Source organism: Trachemys scripta, chromosome 10, assembly GCF_013100865.1.
Source record: "Trachemys scripta elegans isolate TJP31775 chromosome 10, CAS_Tse_1.0, whole genome shotgun sequence".
NCBI lineage: Eukaryota > Metazoa > Chordata > Testudines > Emydidae > Trachemys > Trachemys scripta.
This window is the reverse complement of record NC_048307.1, coordinates 39,051,034-39,073,552: the sequence shown is the minus strand read 5'-3', so window position 1 is coordinate 39,073,552 and position 22,519 is coordinate 39,051,034. Positions and strand designations below refer to the sequence as shown.

At 48.4% G+C, this 22,519-nt stretch overlaps 1 protein-coding gene across 1 annotated transcript in view; it reads left to right on the top strand.

Annotated features, from left to right (window-relative positions):
* Positions 1–9,389, top strand: part of METRN (meteorin, glial cell differentiation regulator) — a 31,013-nt gene extending 21,624 nt beyond the window's left edge. Inside the window, exons 4-5 of the mRNA XM_034783712.1 lie at positions 3,059–3,118; positions 5,624–9,389. Coding sequence (XP_034639603.1) covers positions 3,059–3,118; positions 5,624–5,940 — 377 coding nt within the window. The 3' untranslated portion in view covers positions 5,941–9,389. The remainder of the gene's footprint in view (positions 1–3,058; positions 3,119–5,623) is intronic.
* The last annotated feature ends 13,130 nt before the right edge of the window (positions 9,390–22,519 follow it).

Here is a 22,519-nt window from a genome sequence, read left to right as displayed (position 1 = left end):
GCTGCACTTCGGCGGTGGGCCCTTCAGTGCTGCCAAAGACGCCGAGCGAGTGAAGGACCCGCCGCCGCCGCTGACTCAGAGTGCCACCCGGTGAGTACAAGCGCTGCAGCGGGTGGTACCTTTTTTTATGTCCGCTCCTCCGCTTTGCCCCAGGTCCCCTGAATCCTCTGGGAGGCCCTGATGAGATCTGGCAAAGCTCAGAGAGGGTTATGAACAGCAGTTAGTCCTGTTGCACCTGCCCATCCTCATGGCCTCAGCACAGAGGGCAGCCTGGCTCAAACAGATGTGCACCCCAACTTAAGGATTTCTTTCAGTCTCTGCTCCAGAGTGTGAACTCCAGGGGCGGAGGGATGGGCAGTGGTGTCTTGACTTGTTTTTCTGGTTCCGGTGGCTAGAGCACCAATTCTGAAATGTGGTTTCTCTGGTCTCTTAACTCCTTATGCCGGGGTGGGCAAACTTTTTGGCCCGAGGGCCACATCTGCGTGGGGAAATTGCTTGTAGGGCCATGAGTGTATGGCTGGGGCAGGGGCTTGGGTGCGGGAGGGAGTGCGGCGTGTGGGAAGGGGTGCGGTGTGCAGGAAGGGGCTCAGGGCAAGAAGTTGGGGCAGAGGAGGGGTATGAGGTGTACAAGGGGGCTCAGGGAAGGGGGTTGGGGTGAAGGAGGGGGTGCACAGTACGGGGTGGGCTCAGGGCAGTGGTGCAGGGAAGGGTGCAGGGGGGGCTCAGGGCAGGGGTTTGGAATGCAGAAGAGGTGCAGAATGAGGCAGGGTGCTCAGAGCATGGGGTTGGGGTGCAGGCGGGGGGCTCAGGGCAGGGAGTTGGGGTGCAGGGTGCAGGAGGGGTTCGGAGTGCTGGCTCCGGCCCAGCGCCGTTTACCTGGAGTGGCTCCAGGGTNTTATGCCCAAATAAATCTGTTAGTCTTTAAGGTGCCACCAGACTCTTTGTTGTTTTTGTAGATACAGACTAACACGGCTACCCCCTGATACTTGACAGTCTTGCACAGCCATTTGCTCAGTGGAGAGCTGCCCTGCACTATGGAGAAAGGAGGGGTTTTGCTGAGAGTGACCTTTGCCAGTGGCGGATTACCCTTGTCCAGGGGGCCCAGCAAACTGGGGGGCCCTGGAAAAATGAGCACCATGTTAGAAATCCGCTATGGGGTGGCAGAAGCCGGGAGCCCTGGCAGAAGCCGTGGGGCAGGCAAGGGAAGCCCCAGTGCCAAGACCTTGGTTCCCAGCAGAAGCATGGGGCGGCAGGGGAAACCCCAGCACCTGGAGCTGCAGCCCTGGGACTTGAGTAGTTCTCACTCGCTGCTGTGGCCCCGGGGCCGTGGCAGAGGGACAGAGCTTCTCTGGTCTTGGGGCCACAATGGGGGGGGAGGAAGGCGCGAACGGGGGCTAGGGCCACAGTGGGCGGGGGCGGAATGGGCTGGGATTGTGGGCGAAACAGGGGCAGGGCCGCCAGAGAAAGGGGCAGAATGGGGGCAGGGCTGTGCGGGAAGGGGTGGAATGGGGTGGGACCATGGGCGGGGCTGCAGGCGGAAGGGGCAGAATAGGGGCAGGAACCCAGGCAGAAGGGTGGGGCGGGGCCACAGTTCTGGCACCAGGGTCCCTCCACTTGCTCTGACCCAGGGCCACAGGAGACCTTAATCCGCCTCTGCCTTTGCATACCATAATCAGAGCATGGATGAGCAGCAACGGGAGGATCTGTTATCTCAGCAGAGCCTGGGGCAGTAAGGAATTGGGATGCAGTCTCCCAAACTGGTACTATACCAGAGATGGAAGGCAGCAGCTAGAGATCTAGGGAAAGGGAGCCAGGATAGAATGGAAACCAATATGCCCAAAGACTGACCATCACCTTCCTTTGGCAGGGCGGTTGTATTTTGACTGAAGGGTAAAGCTGGACGCTTGATCTAACTCTCACAGGTGTTGCATATGTGAGCACAAGCTACAAAGTACAGAACAAGGCAGGGAGAGTGCAGCTGCCAACCTGTGGCTGCCCAGGAGCAGGAGTGAGGCCTAAGAGGGGAGAGTGTAGCTAAACAGCTCATTAGCATGATGAGGTTCACACTTCAGCCCACATTTCCTCCAACACACTTGTTCTCTGCCCACAGAGGGCACGATGCTCTGTCCCTCAGTGCAGAAGGTACTGTCCAGCACTGCTTATGTTCTGCATGCATAGCCTCTGCCTGCAATGGCCCATGGGCCCCTTGCACATCCTGTGGACAGGGCTGGTGCAAGGAAGTTTCGCACCCTAAGCGAAACTTCCACCTTGCGCCCCCCCCCCGCCCTGTGGCAGCTCCCCGGCCCCCCCGCCCTGAGGCGTGCCCCCCGCGGCAGCTCCCCCCTCTGCCCTGAGGTGCCCACCCCGCGGCAGCTCCCCTCCACCCCCGGGGAGCCGTGCGGCAGCTCCCCACCCCAGCTCACCTCTGCTCCACCTCCTCCCTGAGCACGCCGCCCTAGCTCTAATTCTCCTCCCAGGCTTGCGGCGCCAAACAGCTGATTGGCGCGGCAAGCCTGGGAGGCGGGAGAAGTGGAGCGGCGACCGCGCGCTCGGGGAGGAACGCTGTAAAAAAAAAATTGGGGGCACCGCTTTTTGGTGCAGGATACCAGCAACCCCCATCTTGTTCTTCCCTTCTCCTGAGCAGTTCATTGCAATCCTGACTCAGCCAGAGGGATCACTGCAGAGCTCCCCCAGAGCACATTGCCTCTGCAGTTTTCCCCACACAAATCCTAAAGCTCTGAACTTGACTCTGGGACCTTTGTATTTTCTCTGCAGAATCCACATCTCTTGTGCATGGTGCTATTGCAGGGGGAAACTGCATTCCACCAGGCCAGCTTCCAAGGAGAGGGAGACCCGAGAGGGCACTGGGCAGCAGAGCAACCCTTATGGGAACAAAGGCAGAGCCCCAGGCACCCAGTGGTCTGAGGAGGCCAGATGGTGATGCTGTGTGGCACCTGCAAACAAAAGGGATTAAGCCAGCATCCCCACCTCGGGAATATCTGAGCAGGAAGCCTGGGACTCACTTCTAATGTAACTTTTCTCTGTTTGGATGCTGCAGGGGCATGCCGGCCGTGTAATGACACCGAGATCTTGATGGCCATTTGCACTAGTGACTTCGGTGAGTACAGCTTCTGCCATTTCTGCATTCACTGTTGCCCTCTTCTGCTTCACATTCTCTTCCCCCAAGGGTTCTTTTTCCCAGGAATTGGGGGTGTTTGACATCAGTGGATCCAAGAATTAAACACAAAACAAAGAAAAATCCAGTCTCTGATGTCCCCGTGATAAAGATACATGCTAACCAGCACATAATAAACAGTACTATTTACCACTGGCCTCTACTAGAGAGAATGAGAAAAGCTCAGTTATGTGTCATAGGCCTTATGACAGCTAAGGACATTCTTCCTTATCTCAAGTGGTAAGGAACTGTGTTGATGGATTAAAAGGCCTTGAAATCTATTCCCCGTGTTGCCAAGGAGTTCTGGGAGATCTCTGGCAAGCACTAGAGCTGTGCAGAGTGCAACAGTTTCATTCTTTGGCAGCTCTCAAGGTTCTGAACTTTATTTTTGTTCCACATTAGAACATTTCACACATTTTAGCTAAACTGAATCATGTTGAAACATCTGTTTTTGGATGGAAAATGTGAGCTTTTCGATCTGGCTTCCCTTCCCTCATCAGATGTGACCAAAGAGCCCTTGGCCAAAAAAAGCTTTCCCTATGAAAGCAGGCTAAACTGATACTTTTCTGCAAAACGTTTCCGCTTTGACAAAATTGCATATTTCAGTAAAAGTCATTTGATCAAAAATGTTCCAACCCGCTCTAGTAAGTATTGGAATGAAAGCTGGAATACTGTGTGGCCAGATCTGTTACTTACTATACTCTGTGTTGAGTCTTCAATACATCCCTGCATTCCACAGGTCTTTCCAGTGAAATAATTGGGGCAGAAATAAAAGACAGAGGTAGAGGGAGAAATTCAACAGCATAGGCAAAGCAGAAAAGCCCCTTCCCTCGCAGCACAGGGGCAGGGCACTTGGGAAGGAGGGACCATCTTTTCATCCTCCCCAACCACCTGCAAGCACACACAGGGTTGGGCATAGTCTAGATCTGACAGAGCATGTGCATGGGAGCTACTCACAGTATGAACTTTCCAAATGCTGAGCAAAACATGGGGCAGTTCCTGTGGAATCACAGAGAGCCCAGTGTGGCAGTTTTACAATGGCAAACAACCCAGCCATTGCCCTTTGTTCCTGCCACTTAATTAGCTGACTCATAGCTGGCAAGCCAGGCCACGGTAGGGTTAATACCACAGCAAGTAGCCTGTGGTAAGAGCTGCCGTCATTTGCTCCCAGGCTGTGATCACACAGCCGAAAACAGCCTTGCTCCCATTTAAATGTCCACACATGGCTGCGCCACAGTGGACAGTTGCCAATTATTCCTGCACACGCTGTTAGCCTCCTGATTTGCATCTCTAAACAGTAGAAGGAGGGTCAGGGGTCACTGACTGCCCAGTCCGGAGTTGCCATGGAAATGAAGAAATCAAACGTAAGGGCAAGGGATTTGCCATGCTAGATCAGATTATAAATCCATCAAGTGGTCTGGCAGAGGCCAATACCTGCTGATTCAGGGAAGGCCAACTGCACTAGAATGCACCCAGCTAATTGTGCAGTATTACACATAATACGTGCAAGGAGGGGGAAATCCCTTTCTGACTCTCATAGGTGATCAGTGCATGCACTGAAGTATGAGGCTTCATAACCTTTATCTCAGTACATAACTGTGAATGCTCGGAAATGCCCATGAGTATCCAGCCTATGTATTTGATTCAATGACCCCCAGCAAAAGCACATTCCCCAGGTTGGCTGTCCTCTGTGTGAAGGGGGATTTTCTTTTATGTTCTCTCTAAACTTACCAGCCATTCCTTTCAAGGAGTGACATACCAACTAGAGCAGAGGGGGAAGGGGTGGCGATGATCCCTTTAGAATACAACACTTGACATCCATCTGCTGCATTACAAGGGGATTAACACAGGAGAACCCACTGAGCCCTGGTCTATACTAGACTTTTTGGGGGGATGCAGTTCCAGTAGTGGTACTAAGGATAAGAGCACAGCATGGATAGAGCATGGGTATTTTTGCCACTGTCCCCTAGACTTGCTCAAGTATCTCCCCTTCTTATTTTGGCCAGTGAACCTCAATTCTCTCCTGCAGCTCCCCCTCCCCGCAAAGCACTGCTAACTGGGCTCAGTGCAGGAATCCCTGGGAGAGTTTCTCTGGCCTGTGTTATGCAGGAGGTCAGACCTGATGCTCACAGTGGTCTCTTCTGGTCTTACAAATCTATAATGCACCTACATTGTGATCTGCAGTCCCTTCAGCTATTCCAGCACCACATCCCCATGCAGACCTGCCAGTGCACTGAACATGTAAATACATCAGGCTTTGGGCCCAGGTCTCCAGAGACAAGAGCCTGGTGCACTGACCCCCCTGGATCGCCTGTGCCCCTAGACCTAGTCAGTTTTTCCCAGATAGCTAAGTGTTCCCAGTTAGGGATGCAGAAGTCACAGCAGTGCAACAGTTCCCAACTCTGGATCAGTGAGTAATTGTGTCTGTCCTACCACCTTTCCCCTCAGTCATTCGTGGCAACATCCGGACTGTCTCCAACGATGTTGAGATGCAGGAATCCATCATCAGCGTGAGCGCCATGCGCATTCACCGGCAGAAATTCACTTTGTTCCAGCCTGTCAGCAAATCCAGCAAATCCATGGGCAGCATCCACACCCTGCTGCAGTGTGGAGTGAAACCGGGACCTGGCAGCTTCCTCTTCACGGGGTGGCTGCACTTTGGAGAGGCCTGGCTCAGCTGTGCTCCCCGGTACAAAGACTTCCGGCGTATCTACGAGGATGCACACCAGGCTCATGAAAACCCTTGCGAAGTCTCGCTGGACTGAGCGATGAGGGCAGGGGCATTCAGCCTGACCCTTGGGAATGGGGATCACCAGCTGCAACAGTGTCACCAAGGGCTCACATCCACCAACCTGGGGCTAGCAAGAGTTCACCCCATCCCATACACACCTGCAGTAGTTCCCATTCCTGCTTCACTTGCTCTGTGCTGAAGAAAGTTGTAAGGCACCTTCTGTGCTAACAGGAACCTGGCCCCGTCGGAGGAGATCCCCAGACTTCTGATTAGGATCGGGCACACATTGAGTAACATAAAGGGAATTAGACCTTCCCCGTGTGGGGAACAGTAACACACACAGGACTGACTAATGGAGAGCAGGACTTCTAGTCAACCCTCCCGTCAAGCAGCTTGAGGGGACAAAAAATGCCAGTGAAATGACACAGTCTCTCCACAGTTGCTAAGTCATCCTTGCTATCCCAGGATTCATTTCCAAGCGAGTCCCAGCACTGAGGGACTCTCTTCCTGTACTGCAACTGTTCAGACTAAGCATGGGAGTGGGCTGAGCGCAGGGAGGAGATGATGGATCACCAGAACTGGAAACCAATGCTTGAGCAACTCTGCTCCTCATTTTGCACTGAAATACACCCACACATCGTGAAAACGGCTTTGGCAAAACCAGCCAATGGTGTGGGAGCCTGTCTGAAAATCCTGCCCGAAGAAAGAGGCCATTCTAACTGCACCTGGTTTGATCCATAGGACCTGATTCAGCAAAGTTCTTGAGCACATGCTGTCAGTCCCATTGACTTCAAAGGGACTAAGGCCTAGAGCCTCAAAGGTATTTAGGCATCTGTGAGCTTTGTAGAATCGGGGCCTTGTTGTCTTGACAAAGTTTGGTTCTGAAATAGCCCTGCTCCCTCTCCTTCCCCCAGAGGAACTTCACCCCTCTAGGGAGGGGAGGAAGACCTAGGAAGTGGCAGATATCATGTTTACATTCCATTTAGTATTTGGGTAGAAATGTGAAGACACTGCTTTGTACATAGCATGGGAAAATGGGGGATAGCTGAGCTATGGGGGAGAGTCGGAGCAGGGTTGGGGATATCCGCTGGGTGGGCTCTTGAAAGGATGTACATTAATGGATCACAGCTAGAAATTTGCCTATCCGTGGCTCTGAACTTAGCTGCCAAAAAGTTGCCCCACGGAGTCCTCACAGGCAGCCCTAAGACTTTGATTAAACCGTTATGTGAATGTATACGCAAGCTCAGTGCTGCTCTTCAAGCTCTTGCCAGCAGAGCCCTCGCTCAAAGCCCCATGCACAGACTTTGGAGCCACCTCTCTCCACACATTTACTTCCATCCCTCAAATCTGGCATTGTCCCTGCCTTCAGCAACACCCAAAATGCAGAATCACCAAAAAGTTTCTAGGAAACTTTAAAGCAGAGGCAGGCCCAGGCTGAGATTAGCTCTAACCTTCCCCAGATTCAGGGTTCTGGTTCTGATGTTCCAGTCTGGTTTCATCTCTGCACTAAAGAAGCTGACACCATTTTCGCATCACTTTTGTGCTGTCTCTGGTCTATGATCATAATCTACGGGCCTTGACAGGACAAGAGGGGTGGGAAGAACCTCTGTGAAATTCAGCATGAAGTGGTCCAGAAGGCAGTCCAGTGTGACTCATAGAATCATAGAATATCAGGGTTGGAAGGGACCTCAGGAGGTCATCTAGTCCAACCCCCTGCTCAAAGCAGGACCAATCCCCAACTAAATCATCCCAGCCACAGCTTTGTCAAGACTCCTGTGTGAACAGCAGCAAACTCTCACCAGGGAAATCTTTGCTAAGGCATTTATTCTGCTTTTTTAAAATGAAGATTTGGATAGACTGTAGTTTGAAGAAAAGGCTCCTGTATAATAGACCCCATAAACTAATGGCACCTGTGGGAGCCAGAGTGCATGGAGGAGATGTGACTGGAGAGCACAGGTTTGTCTTTCTGAAGCTTGTGTATTTCTGAGTTGATGGAATCTCAACACACTATAGATATACAGCATTGCCAACCATGTGTGTATTATAGGAGATGGACTTGCAACATTGTGAGGAGTCCCTATGGAGAATCTGTATGTGTGGAACAGAGCTTGTCATGCCATCCCAGATCAGTGTGCTTCAGCCTTAATCTACTACTACTGGTGGTGGAAAGTGGAGAGGCAACAGCTGCTGATGGAAACATTCAGGCAGAAGCAAAGATCTTGGGAGGAGAAAGCAAGAAAGCAGAAGCCTGTTATTGGAGAACAGGAGATAGGACTAAGGATCAAGAGATTCAAGAGACTCTTCTTTTCTAGGTCATTGCTTTACAAACAGTTGGAACTTGGACAACTGCAGAGAAGAACAATCTCTTGGTTTGATTATTGGGGTATGTGGGAAGGAGATCTGGGTTTTCAGTTTTAAGCTGACACATCCACTTTGGGGTGCTCAGTAGTTGTAGAACGGAAATTTTGAGTTAAAGGAACAGGTCTGAGAGGTGTTTGGGATGAAGTCAGTCACACCAGTTAACTATCAGCAAGCTCCTAATTTCATGTGGAAACTGCTGCTAAAAGCCCAGTTTTAGGCCTAGGCTACACTACAACTTCCAATTGAGTTTGTAACTCATTAGTGGCACAGCTGACTCTAACTATGGCTTGTGTCTACATACACAACACTATTAACACTCAGTTAATAATCATGGCAGTTACCTAGGTAGTTTTGGCTCATTTAGGATCTAGCCTGGAACATGGTTGGCTTCTTGTCACCAGTTCGTAACATGTTTTTGCTGTGCAGGTGGACAGCCCAGCATGCTTTGGTCCCCCTGCTGCAGCATGTCCTGTACTCTAGACCCTGTTGAGGTGTCATGAGAGCGGCCCAGATTTTCCCACAATGCACTGCCTAGGTTTGTGTGTTCACACCTAGGGTAGGTGTGAACACACAAACATAGGTAACATGGTTGCACTGTGAAAAATCTGCAGCACAGAGACATGTCTATTGTAAAGGGTTAGATGAGACAGTTACAACACCATTGTTTCACATGTAGTGTGGATGGGACCTGAGGCCAGTGAGTGACAGTTTACATAATTCTGGCCCTCTTCCTATCCAAAAATGCTTATTTGGGAGAGGAGAGATATTTGACAATGGAGTGGAGACATCCTATGTGCACTAAAGTTATAATGATGCCAAATTTGTGATTTTTTTAAGACTAAAATTTATGTGTAAAGCATGGTTTTGTTTTGTTTTAATTTGAAATCTTAATATAAAGTGCATCGCCACAGCTGTAAAACACTGCCAGGCACATTAGCTGTCACCGTTCTGTAGGGTGTAGTCAATGGCCATGAGAAGCTTTGTAATTGCGTTTGTACATATAATGTCAATTTACAAGATAAGGAAGGAAGCCCTGATTCTGTGTAGTTTGTAATAATGAGATTTCTTGTCATCTGTGGTTTTGAAACACCATATTAAAAAAAAAATCAGTATTTCTAGCAACTCTTGCGTCCGTGATTTTTTTCTGGGGACACTGAGTCAGGCTGTGCTCCTGTCTCACTAGTTTTTAAACAAAACTGAGTTTGTGGAAAGTTAACAAAAACTAATAACTGAGATTTTGTAAGAGCTTAACAAGTTGGAGAGAGGCTTTCACAGGGCTTTCTAGGTGGATAGCAGCTAACAAACTTAGCCCATGAAACGCCCAGGTAGAAGCATCATGTGATTGAAGCAAACTCAGTGCCAAATTCAGCCCTGGTGTATCTCTGTTTAACTCAATAGCCTTGGTCCTTTGGTTTAACCTATCCTGATGCCAATGAACCTGTCTGCTCTGAACCAGAAAAGGAGTCAGGGAGTAGCTGTAGTGCAGCATTCAGACCTCCTCGGCATTCCAGTGACAGCTGTGTTGGTTTCATTGTATAGTGTAGGTAGGACCGTCACCTTGTTCCTGAAATATGCTACAGCCTTAAGCCTTAGCATGCTTCTACGGACATTGCTTTGGTCATATCTACATTACAAACTGGAAGTCACACTTTATATTAAGGTTCTTTTAATAGCGGGTTAATAGACATTTTAATAAATGGTTGATTGTTATGGAGTCCAACAAGTTACTTATAACCTGACTTGTTACCCTCTGTAACACCTTCTGTTGATGTGTGTATAATCATCAATAGCACAATACTATTCATGTCTGTAACATGCTTATACCTCTACCAATAATTTATTAACCCTTTATATACAGAAGGCTGTTGTGCATGTGAGAGGCAATATTGTGGAGTTGTGTTATAAGACAGGAATGCCCTGACCACCTGTGTAATAACATAGATTGCTTTGGCCCTTGCAGATTGAACCAACCCATAGGAGAGTTTGGTTACAGGACTGGAACTGGTAGTGAGGAGAACATGTAAACAGTGGTTACACTTTCAGAGATTCGAGCCATAGAGTGGCAGCTAAGTGGCTGTCCCCTTAGATCTCTTGTCTGTTAAAAGGAAGGGTTCTGAATGGGAGGCTAGTGAAGTATATGGCCAGGTACTTCGCCCCATGGCATAAGGCTTCCATTCTCTTAATCATCAGGTCCCCTTACCCCCTCCTGCAGGAGCATCTGCATTGAAATTTCTGCCTTTTTAACAGGAGCTAGGGGCCTGGCCTTAAACCAACAGAAGTGAAATGAGGAGCAGGACAAGGACCTTGCCCCCTACATTTCTGATTCCCCCTCCCCCACACTTCTAACAGGTCCAGCTGCAGCCAGGCTGTGGAAAACACATTCTTTGGAAGTGAGCAGCATAAAGGGGTAGCTTGGAATTAGGTTAATGATGGCGACTTGGTGGTGCAGAGAGTCTGGCTCACATTGCGGGGGAGGAGGGAGGGTCGCATTGCTGAAATAGCTCTGGTGGAGGAAGGGTGGGCAAGAGGCGAGAGAGACTCCCATCAGAGGTGCTGTCAGGCCTAATTCTTGTCATACATCACAAACCACAAGGCCTTATTGTGCTGGGCTGTTAAACCCAATTTTCTCAGTGAAGCACAGAGATCACATCTTGACACTTCCATGCTCCCACATTTCCAGCCCTCCTTTGGCCTCTCCCAATCTTTTCTGTAAATGAATTCATACCCCTAGTTTTTGCTCTCTCCTTCCCATACACTTCTCCCAAAGCAGATGTTTCCCTTGGACATGACTTGCTGTGGGGGGTGAGGAGATAACCATGGTTGTCTGATAGCACTCCCACTCCTCCCTTGCCCCTTTCAAATTTTCCTTCTGGCTTCATCAACCCCCTTGACCCAGGGATAAAAAAGCTGCAAGTCTCCCTGCTGGGAAAGAGAAATTTGTAATGATTCCCAAATGCTTTGGCCTCCCCACATTCTCATGTGCTAGCACCAAACGCTTGCTCCTCTGGTCAGCCCCTCAGCCTGACAATTCACTTCCTGGCCCATCAATTCTCAACTGGGGCTGTAACATGCTGCAAACTCTCTCACACAGATAGGCCAAATCCACTGTCCCACAGCTGTTCACACAAGGAAGGAATAAACAGAGGCTGCTTTACAGAGAGAGAGAAAGAGAGAGAACCAAATAATTCCCAAGCCTCCAACACAGTACTCCCAGGATGGGGCAGAGGGGGCTCTGTGGGCAGGAGGGGCAGGGACACCCCCTCCCAGGGTGGGGCAGAGGCACCCCTCCTGCTGTCTGCTAATAGTTATCATCATCATTTGCTTTGTGGCACTGCCTAAGAACTCCATGGGGCCAGGTGCCACACAGCCAAGAAGCCAGTCCATTGTGGTATTCCCTGTGCCATACAATAGTCAGCAAGTGCATGAAGCTGGTGAAAGGGACTGAGCCAACAGAAACCCTCTAATAATTGTCAGATCTGGTACAGCATAAGCAGCAGCAGTACCCGGTCCCTGTGCTGTTGCCAACATGCTGCAGCCCTGACTCAGGGCCCATCTATACAAGTCAAGCTAATTTGCTCTCTGTGGCCCATTAGTTCCTTGACCTCTCTGCTGAGAAACTGCCACAGTAGGAGCCAACTAGTGCCACATGTGAAGGTGCAGTATGTGATGTGGACACCATGGGTCAGATGCTCAAGTCCTCTGCTCAGCTCAGCACACCAATGGGGGAGTAGGTGGCTTTAAGCCATTGTCTGCCAGAGCCTGCCTGGTTCCTGATGCAAGTTGCCACAGGGCTGCTTTAGTTTAAGCACTGGCTACAGTGGTCTTAGGGCTGCCCAGCAGCCGAGACCGGCTGGATTCAGGCTATCCCCCCTCTATAGTACATGTCTACACTGGGAACTGCAAATATGAGCAGCATAAAGCCATTGTGACAACTCTAAATTGTCCATGGAGTGCCCTTAAGCTGAGGCTATTTCCCTCCTAGAAGGAGGCTCTATCTCCTTTACACTAACAGAGGCCAGAATCAGGATCCCTGTGCATCGGGAACTGAACAGAAAGCACCAAAACCATTTTGCACCAGGCCCAAATCACAATCAAAAGGTGGCTTTGAATTGAGACCCAGGAGGTGAAAGACTCTGAATCTCACTAACAATTGGAAACCAAGTTTTATCCTACAGAAGTGACACTTCCACTGTCTTCCGTGGAGGCCAGAGAGAGATGTGCGCCCCTGGTAGGGAGTAATTGAGGTGATTCAGATGGTGCCTTTGGGGACGGACAATCTGAGTTCTGGTCCCACTTCTACCACCAAGTGGCTGTTGTGCAGCATAATGACAACACATAAGAAGTTCATCTAGGACTGCAGATTTGCTACAGTGGTTTGCAGGGCCCCCACCTTTCATCCATGGATCTCAAAGCACTTTACAAACAGGAGTGAATGAAGCCCTGCATGGCAAGGTAGGTCTGTATTAGCCTCATTTTACATGTTGGGCAATTGAGGTGACATGACTTGTCTGATGTCACAGAGTGAGTCAGTAGAAGAACCAGACAGAAAATCCAGAACTGTTGGCACCTAATCTCCAATTCTAAGCACTAGACTAGACACACACCTGTGACGGATGGCTAGAAAGGGTTAAACAGCTTGCAGGCTGAATGACCCAAAACCCACCTTTAAAGTCATGTTCGAATGGTATGCGAATGATAATTAGGGCCATTCATGTTAAATAGGCTAGAACTTTGAAATGCAAACCTATATTGTTAGAAGTAATACTAATTGTGTGTATCTTAGACGCTACCCCTAAAAAGACAGTTCCTGTCTGTCACTATAACTATTGATTCAGAGATCAAAAGGGAATACTAACATTTGGATGAATCTTGGGTAAAATAATGTCATTGTCTATATGTCTCTTAGAAGTTTGTAATAGACTGCCTAATGGATAAATTGCCCTATGTTAATTTGTGTAACTAATTACTGATGGTGTTTAGAAAGCAAAAGGTTACATCAATTGTTTAACCAGGACTGTGTGATCAAGTTGATGCTAGGACACTGTATAAAAAGACCCTTGGGTCCTGATCCTGTTCATCTCAGATCTGCTTAAGTTTCATCAAGGGGATGTTTGAGTTGCAAGACTGAGGTCCCAGTTATGTTGGTATGCCCTGAATATGATATTTGGGTATTGGACTATAACCTATTAACTGAATTCTAAAGGAACTCTCTGCAACTACAACGTTCACCATCTCTGCTATGAATCTGAACCTCAATGGACTGAACTCATGTCTGTATGTGTATTGATCTTTTAACCATACTCTCTCTCTCTTTTGTTTTTTTAATAAATTTTAGTTTAGTTAATAAGAATTAGCTGTAGCATGTATTTGGGTAAAATATGAAACATTAATTAACCTGAGAGGTAATGTGTCCAATCCTTTGGGATTGGTAGAACCTTTTCTTTTAAATGATGAAATAAGATTTTCAGAAATCATCATATTTGACTTAGGTACCTGGAGGGAGGCCTGAGGCTGGAGCACTTTAAGGGAACTGTGTTGTTTGGACTTCTGAGTAACTATTAAGGTAATAAAGAAGCTGTTTTATGCTGGCTTGGTAAATCTAAATATTGGAATATCCTCCAGTTTTTTGGGGTTTGTCTGCCCCATTCTGTGCAGTTCACCCTAATTGAGTGACCATAGCTGGCCCTCACTGGGACCCTGTGTCATGGACTCACAGGTCGTGCCCACTCTTGGCCCATACAGTCCCTGGGGGGAACCCTTTTCAGTGTGACAGCCCTTCTCAGGGATCCACTCTCTCTTGGGGGTTAAGCCCCTCCAACTCCTGGAACTGCAACTCTCTGAGCCTTAGCACACCTGTCCCTCGGTGTGGACCCCCTCAGGGAGTCCACTCGCTCTGGACCCCCGGGGTCTCCACTCCCAGAGGGAATAATGCAATCCTGTTCTCTAGTCTGGAGTGACTCTCAGCCAGCGTAAAACAGGAGGATTTATTGAGCATTTGAAAACAGCATAGGAAACTCTCAGGGCCCACATGCCTGGCCTCCGTCAGCATAGTACATCTAACTCTCTCCTGCATCCAGGGTGGGCTCTGCCTGCTCTCTCTCTCCAGTCCCGAGCCCTCCTCCCCCTTTCCAGCTGGGTATCAGATATCACCTCCTGCAAGTCCTGCCTCTGTCCATTGTCACACCCCTCTGCTGGAACCGGCTGGTGACATCACCGGGGTCCTCTCTCTGCAGCCCATTGTCCCCCCACTGGCCAGAACTGGCTGTGACTCCCGAGCTGGGCCTCCTGGTCACCAGGTTACCAGTTGCTGGGGTATCCATTCTCCAGGCCATTGGCTGGGGTCCCAAGTTCTGTTGCTGGTACTCTGTAACAACAAACTCCCTCTCCCATCATCTCATTAAACCAGTAACACCCAGGGAAACTGTGTCCCACCCCCTCTGCATGCAAACCATTGAAAAAAATCAAGAGAACCCCCCACTTCGTCACACACCGATCACAATACCCCTATGACATCTAAAGGCTGGCTGGACATTGAACAAAATAGACCGCTCCACAATCTGAAAATGCATGTGGCAATGTATAAAAAAACTACAACATTGTGCCTCCATGAGGGTTTAATCACACAAGCCTAATGACTCATCCAATTCATGAGGCGCGCACACACACACACACACACACACACACACACACACACACACACACACACAGGCTTGTTACTAGCACACTTAAGCCACAACTGGCTTTTTGGCCTGAAGCAGAACAGACAGACTGCCAGGTGGAGCACTCACAGCTGGTCTAAAGGACAAAACAGATGACAGAGAACAACGGGTTGGTGCAGTGAGACACAGGGAATTCCGTTAAAGGATTGTTGTGACATAAACCAACAGTGCTGAGCCAAAGTCCTCATAGTACGGAAGTGGGAAACCCTACTGGCCATAGATACATGCAGAAAGGAATGAAGGTGTATTGATTAAAGAGCTGGTAATCCTATGGGAAACCTTTTATACAATCTCTTTTAAGGATGCCTTACCCAGGTCCAGGACAAATAGGATGCTAAAAGCATCTGATGGGGAAATTACCTGTATTTTTGCCTGGTCTGTTCAAAGCCAGTTAATGTTCCTAAGTGACAACAGTGTCCTTATCTATCCCATCATTTACTGAATCCAAGCACTTAAAAATTATTAAGGCTAGTATTATTCTTATACCGAGTATATAATGAGCAAGCACATTCTTCTTATGACGTATAAATAAATGCATCTCTTATGACAACACAATCACCTTAATTCTGACCCCTGGGGTGCTGTTTTATATTGAATTGTTCTTCAGAGTATTTTTGTCATCTTGATTTAGGTGTTTGCATATTTTTCTTTAAGGATTACAATTATATAGGAAATATTATCAGTTTATATTTATCAACCAGCAGAAGAATATTGTGGTAAAGCCCTTGCAATTACTGATCTTAAGAATGATGTTGTATATGTAGTTTAAAAGGAAAGTGAGTAAGGTTATAAATTTATGATAAATTATGTATGTAGTCTTGCATTTGAGATTAATATGTTTATTACACACACACACACGGGTTTCAGAATTTGTGTGCATATTATGAGATTACAGAGGAAAGAATTATATTTATTTTGGTTCAGAATTAAGGCTGTTGTATTATGATAAAATATGCCCTGCTTTGTGCATCAAAAGAATGTGTGTTTATTATGAAGGCCAGGTCCTGCAAATCTTTACTTACTCAAGCCATTCTTACTCCCTCTTGGTTTCAACAGGACTCCTCGCATGATAAAAAAAATGTAGGGTTGGGCCCTAAAACTGATGTCATGATACTGGAATCAAACTGAAAAATGACAGAGAGACATAGGGACAGGGGCCTCTATGCTGTAAACACATAAATGTACTTAACACTACTACTGGATCAATGGGACTACTCACAGTAGTAACATTAACCATGTGACAGTGTTTGCAGGATCAGGGCCAGAAAGAGGAAAAAAGGTGAAATTTTTTTTTGGAAAGAGTAGGAAAGAAAGGGAGGAGGCTGAAAGTGAAAATGGAAAGACAATAAATGAGAGGCACAAATAAAGGGAAATGCACTATCCACGTGGCCTTTTATTTAAACCTTATATAAATGTTTCTTTGACCCCTACCTCTATCTAATACATTCCTCTTGTTTAAATTATTGTACTTAATGTTCAGAACATCCAGTGGAGTTTCTGCCCAGGAGAAGAATATATTTTTTTTCTTTAAATACGTTTATTCGGCCAAATCAGATTGTTTTTCTTTGGCAGAAAAGAATGTTATTCTGCTTTTTCACCAACGCAGATTTTTTGTGTTGTTTTTGGTGCCCTTTGCTCTTTGTCAGAGTCAGTCTCCCATCCCCATTTCCCTTGTCACTCTCATTCCAAAGGTGTTTGGGAAAAGGCCAAAGCTGCAGTGTTACAGAAACGCTTCCTTACAAGAGCTCCAGAGGAAAGGAGAGAAAACAGAGTGAGCCCCAGGAAGGCTACAAACTTGGAACAAAATCAGAAAATAATTATACCATAGGCAGAGAAATACAGTCTCCAAATGCATATAGTCCTACAGGAACTTAAGAGACATTAGGGGAGCTCCCTACAGCCTGGGCTCCTACACCATTCCTTGCAATGAGTCTCACTGGGACCGGTGTAGCCATCAGCTACTCTGTAGTCAGAATTCCTGCATCGTTCTTTGTGTAATAGGGAGAGGAGAGTCTAGTGTAGGGGTGGCCAACCAGTGGCTCCGGAGCCACATGCGGCTCTTCAGAAGTTAATATGCGGCTCCTTGTATAGGCAGCAACTCTTGGGCTGGAGCTACAGTGCCAACTTTCCAATGTGCCAGGGAGTGCTCACTGCTCAACCCCTGGCTCTGCCACAGGCCCTGCCCCTGCCACAGGCCCTGACCCCACTCCACCCCTTTCCGCCCCCTCCTCTGAGCCTGCCATGTCCTCGCTCCTCCCCCTCCCTCACAGAGCCTCCTGCATGTCACTAAACAGCTGATCGGGACATGCAGGGAGGGTAGGGGAGGTGCTGATCAGCAGGGCTGCCGGTGGGCGGGAGGCGCTGGGAGCAGCGGGGGGGGGGGGTGAAGGGCGGTAAAGCTGATGGGGGTCTGTTGACGTATTACTGTGGCTCTTTGGCAATGTACATTAGTAAATTCTGGCTCCTTCTCAGGCTCAGGTTGGCCACCCCTGGTCTAGTGGTTAGAGTGCTAGCCTCAGACTTGGGGAATTGTGGTTCAATTCCATCCTCTACCACAGACTCTCTGTGTAACCTTGGGCAAATAAATTAGACCTAGACCCTTAAAGACATTTAGGGGCCTAACTGTATCTCTTTGTGCCTCAATTTCCCCATCTGCAAAATGGGGATAATAGCACTGTCCAGCCTCACAGGGGTGTTGTGAGGAGAAATAAAGTAAAAATTGGGAGGTGCTCAGATACTACAATTTTGCCGGCCATACAAGTACATAAAATCTAGACGGATAGATGAGAGGCCTGAAATGCAAGAGCTGTGAGTTCCCTCATCCCCTATAGTCCCCCTCCCCTTCCCTCGGGCATAATCAGAATGCCTGTACCATTCCCTATTGCATACTATGCTGCCAGAATGTATGCAGCATTCCCTACAGCACCTCCTGCTGGCAGAGAGTGTACCTGGGTATAGCTGAGAACTCCCTATAGCCAGAGCTGTTACATCATTCCCTTGTGACACCCAGTAGGAAAAAGCTGGAACCAGAATAGCGGTGAGCTCCCTACAGCTGCTGTATCAGGGTTCAGCTCGGACTGAACAAGCTGAATTAATTATTATGCCTAGAGAACCTTCTGAACTGTGCCGCCTTGGCACAGAATGTCAACACACCTATTTAAAGAGAAAAAAAGCACATTGAAAAAATACAGGCCAGTTAATATTTCCTCAGCAGGACGAAAAACACCACTGCAAGCTCTTGGAAAGAAAAAGAAATAAGAGAAACAACAACAGAGTGGAGAACGGGCTACTTTTGTATAAACAAGATAAGAAAAGGGGGCTTTCTGAACCGGGTGACAAGCCCCGTTCAGATCAATCTACACAGGCTTGCTAGCAGTCTTCAAGTTTGGCATGGGAGAGAGGAGCAGTGTTTGAAAACCACTTTCAACTATAGCTTTGTTTCCTAGTACAGCCTATAGCTGTGGCATAGGTCTCAAAGCCAAACTCCATCAAAGTTTGGGGTTTTCTGATGGTTCTGGCCCATCGCCACTCCAGTCTCACAAGCCTGGCAGACTTTGCTATTTAAACTAAAATATCTTTCAGTAAGGACTTGTCTAGTAAGCAGGATTCTGTGCCCAAAAGCTGATGACCCTTTATAATTTCTGGGTACACTGGGCATCTTCATTCAGCCCCGGGCTCTACCACCTTGCTCTGCCAAACAGACCCTAGCCCTGGTCTAGAGTAACCACCCTCTCCTTGGGTGAGAGGAGACTTTCACCTCCAAACTCATTCAATTGCATCAAACAACTACATATAAACTTAAGGCCAACTTGGAACCTAACCAAACTTTGAAACCTAAGTAAGATAACAGCCTTCCATGCAGCCAATGGAAACGACTTTCTCTTTGCATTCACATTTGGACTAGGCAACCAGACCCTGACAAAGGAATCCATCTTCTCACATCAGGCCTCCCATTGTTCTCTTACAAGAACCAGGATTCCAGGAAGACAAGCAGCAAGGTAAACAGACACAGAATCAAATCTCATGATATATACATGCCCATGGAGGAGTCCAGGCACTAGAAGGTCACCTCCAACCTTCCCTATTTAAATACCTTTAAAACAACTGAGTCAGGATCCAGGAGGAGCCAGAATGGTTCCAAGAGAAACCAGAGTATCATGCTGAGAGGTCTCCACCTATCAGGTTCTCTGTGGGCAGCCTGAGAGTTTGTTCAAGTGTCTAGAAACTTTTAGTTCCTGATTAACTTTTCTTTCTTTTTTTAAGCACATTGGTAACCATAGCAACAATTGTTGGCAAAAGTGAAAATGCATTTCTGTCCTTTATTAGGAGCCATTCCCTTCAATTACCTCACTCTGCTCACCCATCCCTTCAGCCCAAGGAATTGAAGTCTGTCTTTTACAATAGACCCAGAATTGTGTCAGGGACCTAAAACTCAGGAGGCTCTGTATGCTCTCATACACACGGCCCCTCCGCCCACCCTGCCCAGCTGGAATTAAACCACAGCCTACTTACTGACTCTAAGGAGAGAGTGTTCCTCTAGCTGTTAGAGACTGAGACTGGAAGTCAGGAATGCTGGGTGTCATTTTCCAGCTAAACCACAGCCGATCTGCATGACTTTGGGCAAATCACAATTGTGCCTCAGTTTCCTCTCTTGTAAAATGGGGTGATATCTCCCTACCACATGAGTGGAGAGGGTGATAGTGAGATTTAGCTAATAATTATAAAATGCCTTCAAGAACATCAGATGAATGGTGTAGTGAAGTGCAAAGTATTATTGTATTTTTAAGGTGATGTGCTAACCTGCTGGATATTCCACTGGGATCTTGAGCATAGTGAAGTCTATACACCATCCCTTAGGAAGGGGAAAGCAATCAAACTACAGTGGCTTGAGCACAGTACAAATGATATAACATTACCGAGAGCCAGTCTGGTCTGGTAGCTAGGGCACTAGGCTAGAATTCAGAAGACCTGCCTTCTATTCCCAGCTCTGCTACTGGCAAGTCACTTCTCCCACTCTGGTTCCTGTCCCATCCTTTGTCTACTGAAGTTTTCTGAGGCATGGACTACCTCTCACTATGTGTATGTACAGTACAGCACTTAACACCTGATCTCAGCTGGAGCCTCTAGGTGCTAATGTAATGTAATAACATCACTCCTGCTATTACCAGCATGTCTTAGCAGAGAACAGCTTGACTGTGTCCCAGGATCTGTGGTGCAGGGGCCTGTGCTTGTGGAGCAGGAGGGTGGGAGCTCTAAAAAGATAGTTACCTTTTCCATAACTGGGGTTCTTCGAGATGTGTTGCTCATGTCCATTCCATATTAGGTGTGTCTGTTCTCCACATGCACCGGTGCTGGAAGTTTTTCCCTCAGAAGTATCTGTAGGGGACCGGCTCTGGCGCCCTCTGGAGTGGTATGGCATGCTTGGCATGGTATAAGGGGCCCTGCCGGCTCCTCCCTCCCTCAGTTCCTTTTTGCTGGAAACTCTGACAGTGGGGAAGGAGAGTGGGTTATGGAATGGACATGGGCAACACATCTCGAAGAACATCAGTTACAGAAAAGGTAACTGTCTTTTCTTCTTTGAGTGCTTGCTCATGTCCATTCCATACTAGGTGACTCCAAAGCAGTACCCCTGAAGGTGAGTAGGAGTTCATGGACATGTAAATTGCAACACAGCTCTGCCAAACCCAGCATCATCTCTGGCCTGCTGAGGGATGGTATAATGAACGGTAAACATGTGAACCGAGGACCACGTTGCAGCTCTATAGATATCCTGGATAGGGATGTGTGCCAGGAAGGCCACCGAAGATGCCTGCACTCTCGTCGAGTGGGTTCTGACAATCGACAACGGCAGAACCCCTGCCAGGTCGTAACAGGTCCTTATGCACAAGGTAATCCAATTGGAAATCCTCTGTGAGGACACCAGATGGCCCTTCATCCTATCCGCTGTAGCGATGAAGAGTTGAGTCGATTTTCAGAAAGGCTTGGTACATTCTAAGTAGAAAGCCAAGGCCCTCCAGACATCCAGGGCATGAAGACAGCTCTCCTCACTGGTCTTGTGTGGTTTGGGACAGAATGCCGGGAGGAAGATGTCCTGGTTCATATGAAAGGTGGAGACCACCTTTGGCAGGAAGGCTGGGTGGGGCTGCAACTGAACCTTATCTTTGTAAAAGACCATGTGCAGGGGTTCTGAGGTCAAAGCTTTAATTTCAGAGACGCGTCTTGCCGAATCACTGCCACCAGGAACGCGACCTTCCATGACAGGTGGGAAAGGGAGCAGGAACCCAGCGGCTCAAAGGGCAGGCTGATAAGCCTAGAGAGGACCAAGTTAAGATCCCACTGTGGGACAGGAGTCCGTTCCTGCGGGAACAGTCTCTGGAGCCCTCTCAAGAATCTGACCATCATGTCATGGGAAAATACCGTCTGTCCTTGGATCGTCAGGTGAAAAGTGGAGATGGCCGCTAGATGCACTCTAATGGAAGAGTGTGCCAGACCCTGGTTCCTGTAGTCCAGGACAGCCTGTATGGAAGAACATGAGGGAGAAATGCCATGCTCGGACGCCCAGTGGGAAAATCTCTTCCACTTGGCCGGGTAAGTCAGTCTGGTTGAGGGCTTGCCAAGAGCAAAACCAGTGGCATTTCCTGTTCTGTCTGGTAGTGAACAGGCCCACTTGGGGAGTTCCCCACCTTTGGAAGATCAGGCAGGGTACCTCTGGATGGAGCGATCACTCATGGTGAGAGAAGAAAGTAGGTGCTGAGCTGGTCTGCCAGTGTATTCCTGACACCGGGAAAGTGACAAGCTTCCAGGTTCATTTCGTGGCTGATGCAGAAGTCCCATAGACGGAGTGCCTCTTAACAGAGAGTCGACGAGTGCGCTCTCCCTTGCCTGTTGATGTAGAACAACTGTGTTGTCCATCAGGACTCGTACCACCTTGCCTGACAGGTGGGGCAGGAAGACTCCGCACGCCAGCCAGACTGTTCAGAGCTCTTTGACATTTATGTGCAACTTCGCCTCCTCCGGGGACCACATCCCCTGTGTCTGGAGGTCGCCAAGATGCGCACCCCAGCTGAGGTCCGAGGCATCCGACACCAACTCAATGGAGTAAGGGGGGTTATCGAATGGAACCCCCTCCAGGATTGTCCACCATAATAGCAAGGTAAGTGTCGCCTAGGGAATGGTAACCATCTTTTCCAGGAGCTCTCTGGACTGGGAATAGACCATTCCCAGCCATTGTTGCAAGGGTTGTATCTGGAGCTTGGCATGGCGGACCACATAAATGCATGCCGCCATGTGACCCAGGAGGCACAGACAGACCCTGGCTATAGTCAGAGGGGACTTCCGCGATGAGGTTCATTAACGTGTGGAACCTTTCCAGTGACTCGACCTGTGCCAGGGCGTTCCTGTCAAGGACCGATGAACTCTGCACCAGCACTAATGTCTACTTTTTGTCATTTACCAGTAGGCCCAGAGAGCGGCATGTGGACTGAAGCACCGTGACATCCCTTTGGACTTGAAACCTGGAGCTGCCCTTGATGA